The 19,967-nt window shown below is 40.8% G+C and overlaps 3 protein-coding genes across 5 annotated transcripts in view; all 3 read left to right on the top strand.

The window, feature by feature from the left end:
* The window catches only part of BCL2A1 (BCL2 related protein A1), a 55,971-nt gene extending 46,955 nt beyond the window's left edge, over positions 1-9,016 (top strand). Inside the window, exon 3 of the mRNA XM_025390470.1 lies at positions 8,732-9,016. Coding sequence (XP_025246255.1) covers positions 8,732-8,747 — 16 coding nt within the window. The 3' untranslated portion in view covers positions 8,748-9,016. The remainder of the gene's footprint in view (positions 1-8,731) is intronic.
* Positions 365-9,014, top strand: ST20 (suppressor of tumorigenicity 20). The gene is given in 3 exon segments (XM_025390472.1): positions 365-405; positions 8,728-8,813; positions 8,816-9,014. Coding segments are annotated over 3 exon segments (237 nt in total). The 3' UTR covers positions 8,926-9,014.
* A 1,448-nt stretch (positions 9,017-10,464) lies between the features above and the next one.
* The window catches only part of LOC112627801 (5-formyltetrahydrofolate cyclo-ligase), a 51,173-nt gene continuing 41,670 nt past the window's right edge, over positions 10,465-19,967 (top strand). The window contains exons 1-2 of one of the 3 annotated variants that reach the window (XM_025390466.1): positions 10,465-10,682; positions 18,183-18,444. In XM_025390466.1, the coding sequence (XP_025246251.1) occupies positions 10,668-10,682; positions 18,183-18,444 (277 nt within the window). In that variant the 5' untranslated portion in view covers positions 10,465-10,667. Of the gene's footprint in view, positions 11,044-18,182; positions 18,445-19,967 lie in introns of all 3 variants that reach the window. The other 2 variants (XM_025390465.1, XM_025390467.1) reach the window with 2 other exon arrangements.

Raw genomic sequence — 19,967 nt, 5'->3', positions numbered from 1 at the left:
GACCCCTGCCTCCCTACCCTCCTGCTAGGAACATGTCTACAACTATATAAATTCGTGTAATTTTGGCATGATATTTGAAAAAGACAATTTTGGCAGTAAATAGCAGAATTAAGTAATGTCTTAATGTAAATGGTTTATGTTACCATAATATGCTGTTTCTTGTAGTAATTATCTGTACTAGCCAAAGCACATTGTATGTGACTCCTGTTGCACTAGTTTTTAGTAGCAAAAATGAACTTGTAAAAGAATGTAGGTTTTAGGGCTTTGGTAATATAAGTTCTTATTTCTTTCTTATTTATTTATTTTATTTATTTATTTATTTATTTTTAAGACAGTTTCACTCTGTCGCCCAGACAGGAGTGCAATGGCACGATCTCGGCTCACTGCAACCTCTGTCTCCCAGGTTCAGCTGAGTCTCCTGCCTCAGCGTCTGGAGCAGCTGGGAATACAGGTGACTGCCACCATGCCTGGCTAATTTTTTTGGTGTTTATTTTTAGAAGAGATGGGGTTTCACCATGTTGGCCAGGCTAACATAATACTTCTTTGTAAAAAAAACTTTTTGTATATGTTTTATGTAAAATGTTTTATGTAAGCATATATATATGTAGATGCATGTTTATGTATTTTATATATACATAAAGATTTTGCATACATATATTTACATGGGTATATGTAAAAACAGTACATGGTAGTACTTCTGCAAATTTTTTTATCCAAAGTTATTTAAAATAGTATTATTAAGAGTGCTATGTATATTCTATTGTATGTAAATGCTGTAGAGTGGCCATTTGTAGCTGATAGCTGTTTAGGTTATTTCAAGTTTGTTATCACACACAATGCTTTATTGAATATCATTTTTCCTCGTGCGTGTGTGTAGTTTTCCAGGGTGGATGTTGGGTTGTAGATGCTGGGTCATGGTGGCGTACATTTTTTAATTTACTAGGTCCTTGCCTTCCAAAGTGGCCCCACCAAGCTTCACTCCCATCAGCAGCTTGTTAGAGTATCCATTTCTCCCCACCCTGCTGACTAAGGTTAGTTTGTAGCAATCTGTTATAATTTCCTTAATTTGTTGGGCTAAAAAACTACAGAGTTTATCTTGTTTTAATTCTTGTTTCCTTGATTCCCAGTAAGGTTAAATATTTTTTCCATTTGAGCATCTTTTCGTATATTAACTGACCATTTGTAAATCTTATGCAGGGAATTGCCTGTTTACAACCTTTTCCCATTTTCCTATTATTTGGGCTCATTGATTTGTAGGAATTCTTTGAATATTCTGGATACAAATTATTTTTATATATGTGGCAGTTAACTTTAGTTTGCTGATTACCCCTTTTTAAAAAAATTTTTTGAGATGGAGTCTTGCTCTGTCCCCCCAGCTGGAGTGCAGTGGCACGATCTCAGCTCACTGCAAGTTCCTCCTCCCGGTTTCACACCATTCTCCTGCCTCAGCCTCCCAAGTAGCTGGGACTACAGGCACCCGCCACCACGCCTGGCTAATTTTTTGTATTTTTAGTAGAGACAGGGTTTCACCGTGTTAGCCAGGATGATCTCATCTCCTGACCTCATGATCCACCCTTCTCACCCTTCCAAAATGCTGGGATTACAGGCGTGAGCCACCGCGCCCGGCCTGCTGATTATTCTTTAAAGCTGACAATGTCTTCGGTCATTATAACTGTTTAAAAATTTGTTGTGATCAAATTTATTGATCTTGTACTTGATGCCTTTTTCGTTTTGTTTAAGGCCTTCCTGCATGATAGAGCTTACTGCAGCTACTCCCCTTTCTCAGTCACATTCTTCCTGGAACTTAGTTCTTTCTAACTCAGCCTGACTGAGGCTGGGCGAAGCATGCGAAATGTTTTGTCATGTTTGCTTCTGGTTGGCTGTGGGAGGCTATACTTGAGAACTGGTGGAAATTTCAGCAGCACTGTGTAGATTTCAGGTGAAGGCAAACGTTCTCTAGCACAGAGGACCACAGGTGAGCCTGCAGAGAAATACTCTCCTAGTTTGCAGGCTCTATGTGGGTTTGGATTGTATTCCCAATGCCTAGCTTAGTACTTGGAACACACAGACAGTGAATAAATATTAGTTAAAAATTTAACTTCTCCACAGTAAATTTTGTGAGCTCCTGGAACTCATTGTTAGCAAAGGGTGTGGAATTGTCTCTGAGAATTTCTAGCAGTACCCTCATCTTTCGAGGGTGGTACAGATGTAAACATGAGTGTGGCAGGATGAACCTCTCCCAAGTGTAGATACAAATACACACATTGCCTGCACATGCACACACTCAGCCTTTCTAAAGTTTCCAAGCTCTCTCTCTCTCTCTTTTTTTTTTTTTTAAAAACCACCTGAATAGTTCAGGTTGTAGACATGAAATAAATACTCTTGAAGATGTCACTTCAAAGCAATCTATGTGCTCCTTTTCCAGCTCAGATGAGACATTCATCTTCTTAAGGAAAGGCAGTGCTTTTTTGGGTCAGTACAAACTGGCATGGAAAACTGTTACCTTCTTTTCATAGTGATGTTGACAAATCTGCTCAAATGAATGAATTTACTCCTGAATGATTTTCAGGGGAAATGGCACAATCACTTCCTTATGCTAGTAGTCAGTGGCCCACAAGAAGAGGTAAGAGTAGAGGAGGCACTCAGAACTTTATCAAGATGTGAGCACTGGCTTTAACTTGCCTGAAAAAACTCTCAAGAAATCACTGATCATAAAACATACAATCTATAATTTAATTTTAAAAGTGCCCAGAGACTTTATGAAAACTTTGTATTAAGAATGTAGTATGTGAGTACAGCATAGATATTTGGAGCACCAACTTGGAAGCAGACAGACCTGGCTTCATTTCTGGGCTCAAGTGCTTACTACCTGTGTGACTTCCTTCCTTCCTTCCTTCGTTCCTTCGTTCCTTCGTTCCTTCCTTCCTTCCTTCCTTCCTTCCTTCCTTCCTTCCTTCCTTCCTTCCTTCTTCCCTTCCTCCCTTCCCTCCCTCCCTCCCTGCCTCCTTCCTTCCTTCCTTTCTTCCTTCCCCTTTCCTCCTCCCTGTCTCTGTCTCTCTCTCTCTCTTTTTTCTTTTCTTTTCTTTCTTTTTTTGTTTGAGATGGAGTCTCCCTCTGTTGCCCAGACTGGAGTGCAGTGGCACGATCTCTGCTCACTGCAAGCTCCGCCTCCTGGGTTTATGCCATTCTCCTGCCTCAGCCTCCCAGGCAGCTGGGAGGCTGTAGCTGGGACTGCAGGCGCCTGCCACCATGCTCGGCTTTTTTTTTTTTTTTTTTTTTTTGTATTTTTAATAGAGATGGGGTTTCACTGTGTTAGCCAGGATGGTCTCAATCTCCTGACCTCGGACTTACACAAGTTTCTTAACTTCCCTAAGCCTTGGTTCCTCATCTGTAAAAACAGGAAAATATTGCAGCCTATCTCCTGGGACTTGTATAAGGATTAAATCAGTTAATGTAAACAAAGCACTTGGAACAATTCCTGAAAATGAGTACTCAATACAAGTTTAAGGTTGTTGTTGTTAGTAATAGTAGTATTACCTAGCTTCCATTGAGGGAATCTATTATTTCGTTTCCATAAATTATATGATCAAATACAGTTAGATACTAGTTACCATGTAAAACAGATCCCCTAATGGGAAGAAACAAGACTGGTCTATCAGTAATAGGACTCATAATCTCTTTCCTTATTCTCTTTCTCCTTTTTATCAGCTTGTCTTTCTTGCCTGCCTGCCTTTCTGCCGTCTTTTTTTGTGGCTTCTCATCTCTCTTTTTCTCCTCTTCCACATTTACCATGATTTCCTCCTGTCCCCTCTCCTAATTTGAAGTGCTGAGAAAGGATGTGCTCTCACAAGATCTGAGAGGAGAGCTAGTGCCATTTGGCTGCCTTCAGCATTCATGAGGAAAGGATGGTTCTTAAAAACCATTAGAATGATCCTGAGATGAAACTCATGTCTCTTCCCTTGGGATCACCCTTCCTTTTGAACCAGGTGGCTCCTCTTTCTTCCTCCCTCTTCTATGAAGCATTCTCCTCTGCATATGCTGGGGGAGTAGAAAGAATGCTTGGCACTGAGCTCCACGTGGGAGAAATCATGTCCACTTAATGCATCACTGTGTACCGCATGCCTAGGACCTGTCGCATAGAAGGTAACAACAAATATTTGCTGATGGAATGATTCAGTGAAGCAACACTGAAACTGGAGATTTGAACTCTGGTTTTCTCCCTCACTAGAGGTATAACCTTGGGTAAGTTACTGAGGTACTCTGAGACTCAGATTCCTTATATAATGTATATAATAATATGATATGACATGATAATTTATTATATATAATATTTAATGAAAACAATAATACCTATCTTTAATGGAAAGTTAAAGGATTATAAAACATTTTTTAAAAGTGCTTTGCAAACTGTCAAATACTATGCAACTATGAGGGTTATATGGGAAATTCCAGGAAGTTTAGATAGGTAATTCTTTGCCCTTCTGAAAGTAGGATGTACAGTCAGAGTTGGTGCTTTCCCAGTAACCACCATTTTAAAGCTTGGGTCATAGAGTTAGGCCAAGAGGTTTCTATTTTCTTTGTTGTCTTCTTACCCTAAATAATAGTCTGGTTAATTTGAGGCCAAATAAATGGGCACACAGAGACATACAGATGATTGACTAAGCATTCAGTTTGGCAAAGGCATTTCCAAACATATAAAGATCTAGCAGCAAGGTGATATAATCCCAAGTATTCATATATATCCTTTTATTAAATAAGTTTTGGGGCAAAATTTTTCTGTTTCTTTTGAATTTTTACTTGAGATTTTAAAATCATTTAGTGAAAAATAAATGACCCTCAAGTCAGGCGGAAATGTATGATACTGACACAGGAGTTAGAGAAAAGCACCTCTCTGGGGCCCCTCAGTCAAGCTCTCTTAAGTGCTAGTTCTCTAACCTTGGGAGTCAGCCTGGACTCCTGTCTCTCATAGCCCACATCCATCCATCAGCAAATCCCGCTGGCTGCCCCTTGAAATGCTGTAATCTCCTGTGCATCTAGGCCACCTTCCTCTCTCACTTGACTCTGTCAGTAGCCTCCTGCCAGACTCCATGGTTCCATCCTTTATCTGCTATAAGTTGTTCTCCACATAGTACCCACAGTGATGTTACAAACTTGAATTAGATCGGATCTTGGCTGAATCAGAACTCTCCAAGGTGCCCCTTCACCCTGGGAACAAAAGTACAACATCCTGAGTATGAGTTACCCAAAGTCCTTTATAACCTGGCCTCTACCTGTCTCTCAAATCTCATTTTCTACGAATTCCTCTGTGTTCTCACAGCTCCAGCCTCCTTGGATAAGCTAAGCACTCTCCATCCTCCAGGCCTTTGCACTTGCTGTTGCCTCTGCCTGGAATAATTTTCTGCCTGAAGTTTGCCTGCCTTCCCTCTTCTTTTTGCTCAGGTGTCCCTTCTGAGGAATTCTTCTCCTCAGAGAAGTCTTCCTTGATCACCCCATCTAAGAAAGTACCACTGTCACTCTCTGTCTCCCTACCCTACTTTATTGCCTTCATAATAGTTTTCATGACTGGACATCCCATTGCATATTTATTTGCTTATCTGTTTATCGTCTGTGTCTGCCATGAGAACATAAGCTTAGTGAGGACAGAGATCCTGTATGCTTTCTTCACCACTGTGTTTCCAGCACTGTAACTGGTTCTGGCATGTGGCCAATGCTCAATGACTATTTCCTGAGTGAACAAAGGGATAGTCTTTAGAGAAGTGAGAAAGCATGATATTTGCCTGTTTTTTTTTTTTTCATACAAAGTCTTGCTCTGCCACCCAGGCTGGAGTGCAGTGGTGTGATCATGGCCCACTGCAGCCTTGACTTACCATGCTCAAGCAATCCTACCACCCCAGCCTCCCAAAGTGCTAGGATTATAGGCATGAGCCACTGTGCCTGGCTGCCTGTATCTTTAAAAATGATGAGGTTCTGATTTTCTTTGGATTACCAATACGGTATATTATTTTATGCTTTAGGTTTTGTTGAAACCAAGGTAGCTGAATTTAACAAACTATCACTATTTCCAGAAATAATAAAGCCTGAACAATTCTTATTTACTACTACATTACTGATAGGATATTGAATCCTTATTTGTATATTTATTTTCATATAATGGTCTTGAGATACAAATAGCATCATTAAAGAAAATACATTTGAAAATAACATTTTTGAAAGGAAGAAAAGTCACTCCCATCACCCTAACATACCCACATGCAGACATTGTATGCAATAATTAGGGTGTACATAAGAGTTTTTTGGTGTGACATATAAATATTTTCAACGCTGTCTCACTCCATGTTAACATTAGGCATTAATTTCTAATGTCTACAGACGATTTCATTAATTTGTCATATCATAATTTACTTAACTAATTCCCAATTGTTAGACAATTTGGTTTTGATTTTTCCCCTTTTATTTATTTATTAATTTTTTGAGACGGAGTTTTACTCTATCACCCAGGCTGTAGTGCAGTGGCTTGATCTTGGCTCACTGCAACCTTCACCTCCCAGGTTCAAGCAATTCTCCTGCCTCAGCCTCCTCAGTAGCTGGGATTACAGGCATGTACCACCACGCCCAGCTAATTTTTATATTTTTAGTAGAGACAGACTTTCACCACGTTGGCCAGGCTGGTCTCAAACTCCTGACCTCAAGTGATCTCCCTACCTCAGCCTCCCAAAGTGCTGGGATTATAGTTCCGAGCCACTTCGCCCAGAGTTTTCCCCTTTTAGATATAATACTTCAATAGTGAAGCATGGGTATGCTTTTCTGGTGCCCCCTACCCTCCAATATTTTAGAAGACTGCCTCATGATAAATTTCTAACAGTGCAATAACCGGTTCATAAGATGTGTGTAGAATTACAATATTCTAGCATACTGGAAAACATATTTTCTTTCCAAAAGCATTATATCAATAGAACAATGTCATAGCAACCTTATCAGTGTGGATGGTACTATTAATAATTTTGAGGGTTTAATAGGCATCAAATAAAGCCAATTTAGTAGGTCTAAAAAACAATAAGACTTTGTTAAAATGTACATTTCTTTAACTACTATTAATGTTTTTCCCATATACTTGTGAATGATTTATATTTCTGTCTTTAATGGTCTGTCCTTTTTAAACTATTAAGGGCCTGAGAATTTTCTCTCACATTTGAATGAACACTTTCATGGTATATGTAAATATTTTCCTACTGTATTGTTCTTTTTAGTTTTTCATAGTTAAAAAAATTTTTTAATCTTCATCTGGCTGAATTCATCAATATTTTCTTTGTACACTGTCCTTTCTTTAGACATTGATGTATATGACATGTTAACTGCTCAATGATAGTAGACAATGATTATCATCTTAATAAAAATCATTTCAGAGGGCCTCATCATACTTGTGAAACATGGGGTTTAGGAAGGAGCATAATGAAGTGGATACCTCCTTAGAGTGTAATCTATGAGTATGGACTGGCAAGAGGGAAAGAGGAAGAAGAGAGAGGGGCAGTTTCCTTCCTCTCTCAAGGCATGACAGCATGTCTCAGAGCACAATGCACACTTAACATGTAGGCAGAAAATGGCTTTCTTAGGCAATCTTTCAAATGAAATCCCCCTGGCTGGTGGTATTCATGTGCTTTGCCAGTGATGCTTATAAAATGATTCCAAGGCACCACAGAGCTCTCAAATCTCTCCCAACTATCAAAGGGTTATGCTTGGTTTATGTTTCAATATTAAGTTACACTATGCTCTGAGCTACTTGCAGGCATTTGTAACCCTAGGTTCTGGAACCTATAAGATGCAGACACAAATGTTTGCTAAATGAATATTTGAAAAAAATTATTTTAACAATTTTTGAGTATTTTTGCACTTGTTTGGAAATGAATGGAGTGGAAAGAAGTAGGGTGTTTGCATTCTAATCCAGATCCAGGCACCAAAGGGTTACCTAATCTTAGATAACTTATTTTTTTTTGTGGGCCTCACTTTCCTCATTTGTTAAGAGAGGGCATTAGGCTAGATGATCTCAGAGGTACTTTTCAGTGAGGATTTTATGATTATAGATGATAAATTAAATAAAATGTCCAGTTAATTGGGTTATCCTACATTTTTAAAACTATGTCCAATCACAAAGAGAGTAGATTATAAAAGAAACCATCAACCTTTTCATAGCTTCAAAGGTATTGGTTTAATTTGGATTTACTGTGAGTTCTCATGAGTTTCAATACAATGCAGTTTACTGTATAATAGAATTCATATTACAAATATAAGTGCATTGAAATCAATGGACAATTAAACAAGAACGAGAACAACAAAATACTTTTTATCCTCTAGAGCTGTGCTTGCTGTCCACTATGGTAGTGAAATGTGGCTAGTCTGAATTAAAATGTGCTGTAAGTACTAAATATGAGATTTTGAAGGTTATAAAAAAAAAAGAATATCTCATTAGTGATTTGACATTGATTACATATTGAAATCATCACTAAATATATCTTAAAAATTAATTTTTCCGATTTTTATACTTTTTAAAATGTGGCTACCAAAAATTAAAATTACAGATGTAGGTCACACTGTGTTTCTGTTACACAATGCTTCCTTTAGAGGGACAGAAGGGGTAGAAGATTAACTATTTGCATTATTTAAATGAAAATATTTTTGCTTTTTATTCCAGCATAATCTCCAGTGATTTTTTAAAATGTTAAATTTATTCTCTCAGGAAAATGGCTTTGTAAAGAAGCTTGAGCCTAAATCTGGCTGGATGACTTTTCTAGAAGTTACAGGAAAGATCTGTGAAATGCTATCTCTTCTGAAGCAATACTGTTGACCAGAAAGGACACTCCATATTGTGAAACCGGCCTAATTTTTCTGACTCTTAAGAAAACGACTGCCAACACATACTTCTACTTTTAAATAAACAACTTTGATGATGTAACTCGACCTTCTAGAGTTACAGAAATTTTATCCCTATTTAATAAATAAATTGTATGTAATTTTCTCTATATGCCATTTTTGTCTTCATTTTTGGAGTCTGCCTGGAAATTCAGCCAAAGGGTAAAGCTCAACACAGGAGCCAGGCAATTAATTATGGGATGATGATTAGGAAGGGGGTATCTTTTCTGCAGACTTTTAAGGTGTGCCCATTACCCAAAAGTCCTCCGTGTCACTAGGCTAGACTGCAGACTAGACTGAGAAGCAGACTCAGGCTAGAAGCAGACTCAGGTCGCCTTCCCTCTTCCCTCCTTCCTTCCTTCTTTCCCATGCTGTCTGCAGTTTCCAGTGCCCCTGGCTGCTTAGAGTTTCCACTGATGCCTCCTCCCCAGCCTTCTCTCTCTGGCTTGCCATTTGGGGTTGATGGATATGGCAACCTGATATGCAGGATACTCTGCGATATTCTGAACAAAGAAAATTAGGTAAGTGATTCAACTTGGAGCTAGTGTTAATTTTTTTTTTTTTTGGTAAAAATGAACAGATTAGAAAATTATGTAGTTTGTTAGACCTCGTGTTCTAATTTTTAGGTCAGCAAATCTGATTGCAATATGTATACGCTATACCTGCCTGGCCTTCCCTTCTTCTTACAACACAATCCCCCTGGGACTTGCATTACCTTTCCCCGGAAGCTGTTGATAGATTCCATAAAGAAGCCAGATCTCCCCTCTCAAGCCACGTGCATTCTCGCCGGGCACTTTTATGCTTTCCTTAGGAGGTGTGATTCTTAACGGTGGGGATTAGGACACTGGGGCTGTCAGTAGGGAAGTAGTTTTGGAAGAGGCAGCTCTGGTTTTAGGAAGTCACATCTGAGAGGCAACCATCTATGCAATCTGAGGCGCCTGTCTACTGGGAGCAGTTGAAGACTTCACAGTTTCTTTTACCTCTTCCTGCAAGTGCCTCACCCACCTCCCAATTGCTTTCAGTTTTAATTCATTTTTGTGTTTTAATCAGAGCTGAGTGGTGGGAATGAACAGTCACTGATGGTTATAACAGGAAGTACCTATATGGGCACTATGACCTGGAATACATTCACACTAGAATCCACAAAATTTGGCTTTTACACTACAGTTACTGCTTTAACAATGTTCCCTACTATGTATGATCTATACATTCATCACATAAGGACATTTCCATCAACCACTGTGGTCTCTTAAGATTATAATGGAGCTGAAAAATTCCTAATACCTACTGATGTGGTAGCCAACCAACACATTACCTTTTCTGTGTTTAGATGCACAAGTATCATGGTGCTACAATTGCCTACAGTATTTGGTACAAAATATGCTGTACAGGTGTGTAGCATAGGTGTGTAGCAACTTTGTAACTACACTCTTTATGTTTGCACCAGAAGGAAATCGGGGCATCTGTCAAGACATATCCCTGGAGTTAAGCGACTCGTGACGATTTCGCTACTTGTCCTGCCTTGCCCTTCTTTTCTGGCCCCTGAAGTCCCAGTACTCAACAGTACAAGAGATGCCAGGCACCGTGGGTACTGCCGGCCGTCTTTACCATCCCCGCCAGTGGCGCTGCCGCCTCCGCGGTTCGGGTGAGGGCTCGGGCTCAGGGAGGTCAGGCGGCAGGGCACCGACGGCGCCTCGCCAGAACTCCCAGTAGCCAGGGAGGGCGGGCCGGACCACCGGCGGCCGCACGAGGGCTGGCTCCCAATGGCCGGAGGCCAGGCAAGCGCGCGGCGCGCCGAGGGCCCGCGTCCCGGAAGCGGGGTGGGGGCGCTTCCCCGAGTCCCGACCCGCCCCTAGGCCGCGGATCCACCTGGGAGCGGCCAGGGGCGGAGACCAAACCCCAGGGCGCCGAGGGTGGGATTGGACTGGGCTTGGGCGTGAGATGGCGGCGGCAGCGGTGAGCAGCGCCAAGCGGAGCCTGCGAGGAGAGCTGAAGCAGCGTCTGCTGGCGATGAGCGCCGAGGAGAGGCTACGTCAGTCCCGCGTACTGACCCAGAAGGTGCGAGGCCGCCTGTAGCGGAAGCCGCGGCGGACAGACTCACTGAACGCCTGGCGGCCACCGATTGCTGAACCGTGCCTGGTCAGTGCAGGCGCAGGGCTAGGCCCTCCCGGCACGCGCACGTTTCCCCTCCAGGCGCGCGCACGTTTCCCCTCCCGGCGTCCGCACACCCGTTCCTGGCGCGCGCCCGTCCCCTGGTCGTAGTCTGGCTGTTCTTCGCACTGTGGCGGAGAGGGGGCCCGGTAGTTAAAGTTGTGGGGCTAAAGAGCGAGAGGACGGCAGGGGTTGACAGATTTATCTCTGGGAGGGGAGTTCGTTTGCATGGGTGGCACCCTTGGTGCTCGAAAACTCCTCCGTGGGGATGACGGTACTGTGGTGAGAGCAGGGTGAGAACAGAAAGTTGTGGTAGAGGAGGTGGGTGAACTCTTGAGTGCCCAGGTTCCCTCAGTGAGTCCTAAAGTTAATGAGCTACGAGTCAGACTCCAGTTACATTAGTAAAATGGCCAGAGAAAGATGCAGGTGCTTCAGACAAGGGAACACCAAAAAAAGTGTGGAGATGCCAAAGGTCAGAACTCAGATGTTGACTGCACTTCACTAAGCATATGGAGGGCTAAGGCTGTGTCTCAGTAGCTCCAGGGCCTAGGCCTTTCCTGTCTCAGAGTTGGTCAACATTAAATGCTTTTTCTTGAGTGAATGAAAGGAAGACGTGGCTGTCATACCCAGGCTTCCCCAGAACATAGGAAACAGAAGAGAGAAATGAGAGGAATGAGTGAGAGTCCCTGTTTGTTGGTTAGCAGACCTCTGTTTTATTACTTTCACTGACTGCACTGCTATGTATTTTTAGTCTGTCTATGTAATGTCAGTTTTCTTATCAATAAAATGGGAGTCATATCCTGTCTTGAAGGCATGTTCTAAAGAGTTTTTGGGGACTCATTTTTGTTAGACACCAGAGGAAGAAAAATTTAATGTCCCCTGAATAAGTACGTATGTGTAATTCTGTTGTAAGTCAAACTGATGATCTGTCTTCCCAGCATCATGCCTCAGAGACACCAGTGGATATTTGGAGACTTGATGTTCCTTGGAATTAGTTATACCATCAGGCTTTCTTAATTACCCCTCACTATTCTATTATCCGTTATTTGCTCAAATTCAAGGTGCCAATGGGTTAAAGCAGTAAATCAAATATACTTATTTCACCCCTCTCTTCATCTATGTAGGTGTGCATGAGGGAATCTATACAGATGTTAATTCGGTCGTTCAAACAATTATTTTAGCTATTATGAGGAAGCATTGCTGGGTGTTTTAGTATATGTAAAGGATATAGACTCTTGTCTATATCTAGTTGTTTAAAATTTAGCTAATTCATTCACATATGTTGAATACCTAAGTAGTGCACACTTGGCTATGTACTGGGTTGTGGACATGAAAAAGATGATTGTTGCTCTAAAGGAGCAGATAGCCTCAAAGAGGAAACAGACATGAATAAAGAATTGCATTGAAGCCAGATACATGATAAAGGTAAACACCAATATTGTGGAAATGTAGCCTTGGGGAGGGGGAATTGGAAAGCTTTCTATTGCAAAATGTTGAGATGAATTTTGGAGAACAAGATGAATTTTTTCAGGTGAAGGGAAAGATGAGATAGGGGAGTGTGAGTAGGGATATTTAGGCAAGAGATGACAGGATACAGTTTAGCATGGGCGTTGGAACTACACAGATCTGGGTTTAATCTGGCGCCACTGTCTTTTAACTGTATATCCTTGGACAGGTCTCATAATCTCTCAGAACCCTTGGTTCCTTGTCTATAAAATGGATAATATCACTCTTGTAGGTCTATTGTGAGAGTTAAAGAAGTGTGTAAAGGGATGTATTCAGTGCTTTACCTATTTTTTGATATGTCCTTTAGGAAGGGTATACTGGCAGCATTTGGGTAATGGGTTGAGGAATGAAGAAAGAAAAAAAAAATGGAGACCAGTAAGGGGCTGTTGTGCCAATTCAAGTGAAAGATGAAAAAGATGCAAACCAGAGCATGGGCAGTGAAGATAGGGGGAAAGGAGGCAAATGGGAGACTGTTAAGTGAGAAACAGCAGTACTTGGCAACTGATTGGAAGAGGTTAGAGAATACTGGAAGGGGAGGAGAGTCACTTATGATTCCAAAATTTAGAGCTGGGTATAATGGTGTTTAACCTTGGGCATAAAGAATGTAGGAAGTGGAACAAATTTTGAAGGAGCATGGGGGAAATAAAGATGAATTCAGTTTCTAATCTTCTATGTTGTCTTTGTCCATAGAAGATTAGAATTCATAAACTATAGATGGGAATAGTGGCTACATAGATACAGAGTCACTGACAGCAATAGAATGACAACTGAGAGCTGGCATTAAAGGAGGAGAGAGAAAAATTAAAAAGCAGACCCATGACCCTCAGTAATAAATACATTTTACTCTGTACAAACAAATATACACATACAAGGAACATTTTACAGCTCTTACCACATACAATGAAATGTAATATTTTCTTTTTTTTCCGAGACAGAGTCTTGCTCTGTCACCCAGGCTGGAGTGCGGTGGCATGATCTCAGCTCACTGCAACCTCTGCCACCCACGTTCAAGCGATTCTCCTGCCTCAGCCTCCCAAGTAGCTGGGATTACAGGCACGTGCCACCATGCCCAGCTAATTTTTCTATTTTTAGTAGAGACGGGGTTTCACCATGTTGGCCAGGGTGGTCTCGAACTCGACCTCATGATCTTCCTGCTTCTGGCTCTCAAAGTGCTGGGATTACAGGCGTGAGCCCCTGTGCCTGACTCGAACTTTAATATTTGCTATTCTATTTCATTTAAAAATTATAGCCTGCTATTGATTTCATGACTAACCAATGGATCATCTCTGGAAACATCAGTGTACTGTGTAGTGTTTTGCCATAGTGAATGCTCAATAAAGGTGTTAAATGATGTCTTTCATTTAGAAAAGCATATTTATTCTTATTGTCACTGTACCTTTTTATAACTTAGAAATTTATCAGAGAAGTAATTTAAATGGTGAAGAAATTCAGCTTTGTGTCATATCTTGATTCTCTAACTAATAAGATGAGGAAATTAGTGTCCCTTTACTCACTATGTTTTCTACTCCCTCTGTCAGTTTCTGACATTTATATTGTTATACTTATGTTGTCAAGTTTTGTAATTTTTTATTTTTTGAGACAGAGTCTTACTCTGTCGCCCAGGCTGGAGTGCAGTGGCGCAATCTCGGCTCACTGCAACTTCTGCCTCTCGGGTTCAGGGAGTTCTGTGCCTCAGCCTCCCGAGTAGCTGGGATTACAGACGCCCGCCACCACGCTTGGCTAATTTTTGTATTTTTAGTAGAGACAGGGTTTCACCATCTTGGCCAGGCTGATGTTGAACTCCTGACCTCATCATCCACCCGCCTCAGCCTCTCGAAGTGCTGGGATTACAGGCATGAGCCACCACACCCGGCCAGGTTTTGTAATATTTAAACTTTGCTCTGTAACTATAATGAGTCTACTCAGCAGTATTTGTGACCGATTTCCAAACTTGAGATTTCAGTAAATAGTATTTACAGTAAACAGTATTTACAAAAATATGTAAAGCACTGAATACATACCTTGTATTTTTTTTTTCTTTTTTTTAGATGGACTCTCGCTCTGTCTCCAGGCTGGAGTGCAGTGGCACAATCTTGGCTCACTGCAACCTCTGCCTCCCGGGTTCAAGTGATTCTCTTGGCTCAGCCTCCCGAGTAGCTGGGACTACAGGCATGCACCACTACGCCCAGCTAATTTTTGTATTTTTAGTAGAGACAGGGTTTCATCATGTTGGCCAGGATGGTCTTAACCTCTTGACCTCGTGATCCACCCACCTTGGCCTCCCAAAGTGCCAGGATTACAGGTATGAGCCACCGCGCCCAGCTGTATTTTTGTTCTATAGATGGTATTCATCACAGAACCAAGTTGTATGATTGAATATGTAAGAAAAGACATGACTTTATGTCACTAGATAGGTGTAACTAGGAAGGTAATGCTTCAAGTGTTAGTACCAAAGCTTTTCTCTTTTCCTCCATAATTGCTCAAAATCATTTTCTGTTTTACTTTGTTCCCATTTGGAGCGTATTTCTAATTTAGTTCTGTATTTTTCCAGGAGCTTCTGATTGCCTTTATTTTTCTTTTTTTGACAAATCAAGAATATCTGTTTGTCTTATCAATATATTCTTTTTCATCGTCTGTTAAAATAAATCCACTCTCTTTTTGAAAACACTCCAGCCCCTTGCTGCCTCTGGTCTGGTTGCCTTCGGCCCATTGCACTGCCATTGCCCTGGGGTTCCTCCTTACTCCACTTCTGAGTTAGGGCCGCTTTTTGAGTCTAGTATCTTTGTCTCTCTTGGATTCTTTTCCTTTCATCTTATTAGAGTATATCTTCAGATAATTTTTTTTGAGAAAGTATCTATGGGGGTGGTAAACTTTTAAATATACATTAGGAAATGTTTTACCCTCATACTAGATTGATAGTTTGAATTTCAAAATTAAAATTATTTTCCTTGTTCTGCTCAGCACCCATGGCCCCCATTCAATATGGAGACTAGTGTTTTTCTTTTACTTTTTTTTTTTTTTGAGATAGAGTTTTGCTCTTGTTGCCCAGGCTTGAGTGTTATGGCGTGATCTTGGCTCAATTTCTGCCTCCTGGGTTCAAGGGATTCTTCTGCTTCAGCCTCTCAAGTATCTGGGACTACAGGCATGCGCCACGATGCCCGGCTAATTTTGTATTTTTAATAGAGACAGAGTTTTACCATGTTGGTCAGGCTGGCCTCGAACTCCCAACCTCAGATGATCTACCCGCCTCCACCTCCAAAAGTGCTGGGATTACAGGTGTGAGCCAAGTATATCTTCTTTGATTATTTCTTTTTCCTTTGTGCCTTTTTGGAACTCTTATTAATCAGATAATAAAAATCATAGATTGATCTTCTGTATTTCTTAACATTTTTTTCATTTTTCCTATTTTTGTCTTTTCCCCTACTCCAAGGCTGTCTCCTAAGTTGTTTTAATTTTGCTAATCACAATTTTAGTTTCCATTGATTATTTCATGATTCCCTGATTGCTTCCTCCCCAGCAGTCTATTGTTATTTTAGAAATGCAATTATCTTCTTGAGTTTGTCTGAGAAAACTAATTTGAATTTCAAAAAATTATCTGTCCTCTTTGTCCGTTTTTTCTCCCCTTCCTGTTTTTATTTTTCCATCTTCTATTTTGTATTTTGACTTTTCAAAATGTTTGATGATCTTTTATTGTCTGTACATATTTGTGAATGAAGGTGTCTTAGCTAATGGGGATTTCCTCTGCCTTTTATAGTTGCTTTGGGATTTCAAGGGAGGAATGGATTCTGTCTGACCTGCACCCTTATTCTCTGAGTGTTGTGATCTGCTGCTGTTTTGTCAGCAAAATACTGTCCCATTCACTCTTCGTCTTACAGAAATTAGGTCTCTGTTCCCTTGTTCTCAGTACTCTAATGGATTTTCTTTTTTGTGCTTCTTTACCGTCACATTAATGGGATTTGAGGAAGGAAGATAAATATGTATGCACAGTCTCACACTGAATGTTAACTGATGTTTATTACTGCTTATTCAACTCTTGATCTTCTATATTCTGCTGTAAAGAGAGCAAAAAGGATACTTAACTTTTTTTTTTTGGGCATCCAACCCAAAGCCCCAGGCCTGCCCAGGTCTAGGTTTCACATTTCCTTTCTTTGCCCATTTCAGGCCTCAAAACAATTTTGTAAATTTTCAGAATGTGAGAGTTAACTTTCTTTCTTAGACTGGTTTGATGTGTTCTATCTACTTGATTTCTGTGTTTCCTTTTTTATTAGTAATAACTTGACTTTCTATTCCTGTATCTTTTTGCTAGTCATATTTATAAGCTACTTCTATGGCTTACAATTATATAATAATAACAAAAGTATTAAAAAGTCTGATAAAGAATAAGAAAAGTATTCTTTTCTTTTTAGTTTGGCAAACAGGGAAGAACAGAAAAGGAAGGGAAAAAAAAGAGAGCTGGCCAGGCGCAGTGGCTCACACCTGTAATCCCAGCACTTTGGGAGGTCCAGGTGGGTGGATCAGTTGAGCTCAGGAGTTTGAGACCAGCCTGAGCAACATGGTGAAACCCTGTCTCCACAAAAAAATACGAAAAATCAGCCAGACATAGTGGTTGCACCTGTGGTCCCAGCTACTCTGGAGGCTGAGGCAGGAGGATTGCCTGAGCCTAAGAGGCAGAGGTTGCAGATTGTGCCACTGCACTCCAGCCTGGGGAATGGAGGGAGACCCTGTCTATATATAAAAAAAAAAAAAAAAAAAAAAAAGAAAAGGGAGAGTGAAGGACTAACTTCTGAGTCTGGATAAGTTCCTGAGATTGTTGGCATTTCTATGATGAGCAAAGCCCAGTTCCCTTCTCTTGCCTGATGGATGATTCAATTGAAAATGATTTCTTTCATCAGGATCTGCTCCCACCCCATAATTGTGAATATTTTGATATTCATTTGAACAGATGAATTTTAGGAAATGGGATGGGGATGGCAGAGCTAAGAGAGAATTATAAGGCATGTTCTCTGCCTCAGAGAGCTCAGTTCATGGACCGGTTAGAGATACCACATTTAGGGCACATGAAACAATTAGTGATCCACTCATGACAATACATTATTGTTATATATTAACTTTAAATGTAGTAAGGGTTCGGCAGAAGTAGGAAAAGTTAGGGCTTGCGTTGGACTTTAAATGGGTAGAATTTGGGAAGAGAGAGAAGCCTGACAATCCAAGGAGTGGAGAAGCTTGTGGGAGCCAAGATTCGGAGATAAAATAAAGCAGACTCTAGGGAAAGCATGTGAAATGACCGAAGACTACTAAAATGGGTAGGTGGGGATCAAGCCTGGAATTCTGTAGATAAACAGCTTGTCTCCACAGTGACCTTTAAATGGGTTTTCACACCTACCAGAGTGGGTGTACCAGGAAGGGATAAAAGGAGCAGGTAAGTGCTGAGTCCCAATCTAAAAGTCAGGCTTCAGGATGCAACACTGTCTGACCCACTATATCACTCTGCCCCGTCCCCCCTTTTTTTCTTTTTAATATTTAAAGAAATTGGACAAGGCTGAGAGAGAAAGGAAGAACTGTTAAGGGGAGTTACTAAATAATAGTCTTGGAAAATATAATTGCCATAATTTCCCATTTAGGTGATTGCCCACAGTGAGTATCAAAAGTCCAAAAGAATTTCCATCTTTCTGAGCATGCAAGATGAAATTGAGACAGAAGAGATTATCAAGGACATTTTCCAGCGAGGCAAAGTCTGTTTCATCCCTCGGTATCAGTTCCAGAGCAATCACATGGATATGGTGAGACTAGAATCACCAGAGGAAATTTCTTTACTTCCCAAAACATCCTGGAATATCCCTCAGCCTGGTGAGGGTGATGTTCGGGAGGAGGCCTTGTCCACAGGTGAGTATTATGGTGTTAGGTTGTTATTAGGTTATGACCAGTTGTTAGATCTCAGATCCACCTGTTATGTGTGGGTCAGTGGGAGTTGCTTTTCCCGTAGGGATTAATTTGTATTTTGTCTACATTCCATGACACCTGTATTACTTGGTTTAGGATGTGATGCCTTTTGAAAACTGTGAAGTGTAAACAAATAATATTGTTGACTTCTCACATATTGTTGCCCTACCTTGTGGGCTGAATTATGTATTTTTCCTGAATCATTATTTCCTGTGGTTTCAGTTATGGTCTGCTTGCTAATGAGCATATTATTATTAATGCTAATTAGCACTTATATCTCCAGTTCAGACCTGAAAACTACTTTCTGGACATCTCTACTTGGATGTCACATGTGGATCTCAAACATGAGATGTTCCAAACTGAGTCATGGTCCCCTCAGCCTTGACTACCTACCATGTGTTTATCTCAGTACATGGCACCACCAGCTACCCAGCTGGCCATGCCAGAAGTCTCCAGGTCATCCTTGACTCCCCTCTTTCTCTCATGCCCCACATGTGGTCTATTGCTAAGTCCTGATGATTTTACCTACTGCATATTTAGTGAATCTGTCCATTTCTCTCTAACCCACTGCTACTACTGCAGTCTAAGCTGACATCTCCTCCTGCCTGCATTCCTGGAAAGGCCTTTTAACTGTTCTTTCTCTCCATGTCTTGTATCTTCTCTTTCCTCTTTATTGGTTATTTAAAAATAATTGAAACAAGATTTTGAAAACACAAATCTGCCACTTCTCTCCCCTCCTTAAAGTCTTTCTGTGACTTACTATTGCCCTTAGGTTGAAGTAAACACTACTTAATGAGGTTCTTCCTGATCTTGGCCCTGCTGTCTTACTATTTTCACATCTTTCTACTCCCCACTTCATAGTCTGAGTTCCAGCCACTCTGAGTATCTCTGTTTCCCAACTCCACTTTGCCTTCTCTACTGCTGGGTCTTAATACATGCTGTTTTCTGGCCAACAGATGCTTGGGAAGTTTTATCATTATGAAACAGGTAAAGAGCTGAAAGCAAAATAAGCTCAGGGTATTATTTTTTAGTATAATGCCTGAAACCCATCTTAGAGATGTATATTTTTGACTGAGACTTAGATGGTTGCAAAGAAGCCCCAGCACAACTTTATGCAGTGTTTACTCAGTTTCTGCCCCTTCCAATACAATGCCATTGCCTATAAAGTCAGTATGATGGAGTGGGAGGGGAGAGGGTCAAGGACTCATAACAGTGGAGGGATTATGTACTTTGCTAGTTTAACTTTCCCTGTATTGTCTAGTCTTGGGCTTTGCTAGATGTTTAGGCACCAAAAATATATTCAGATCTACTTCCTTCATGTCCTGCATCAATAGGCCAGATGAATGTCAGCATTTTAAAACTCTTTCATGTTTTCAAGGGGAAAGATTGCAAGCATTTCAAGGCAATGAGATAATAAGGGAATACAGAGTATCTTGGAGAACAGTCTAGGGTTATAGATAAGAAAA

The sequence above is a fragment of the Theropithecus gelada genome, chromosome 7a (assembly GCF_003255815.1).
Source record: "Theropithecus gelada isolate Dixy chromosome 7a, Tgel_1.0, whole genome shotgun sequence".
In the NCBI taxonomy this organism is placed as follows: Eukaryota; Metazoa; Chordata; class Mammalia; order Primates; family Cercopithecidae; genus Theropithecus; species Theropithecus gelada.
Note: the sequence above shows the minus strand (reverse complement) of the source record. Positions and strands in the feature narration are given on the sequence as shown.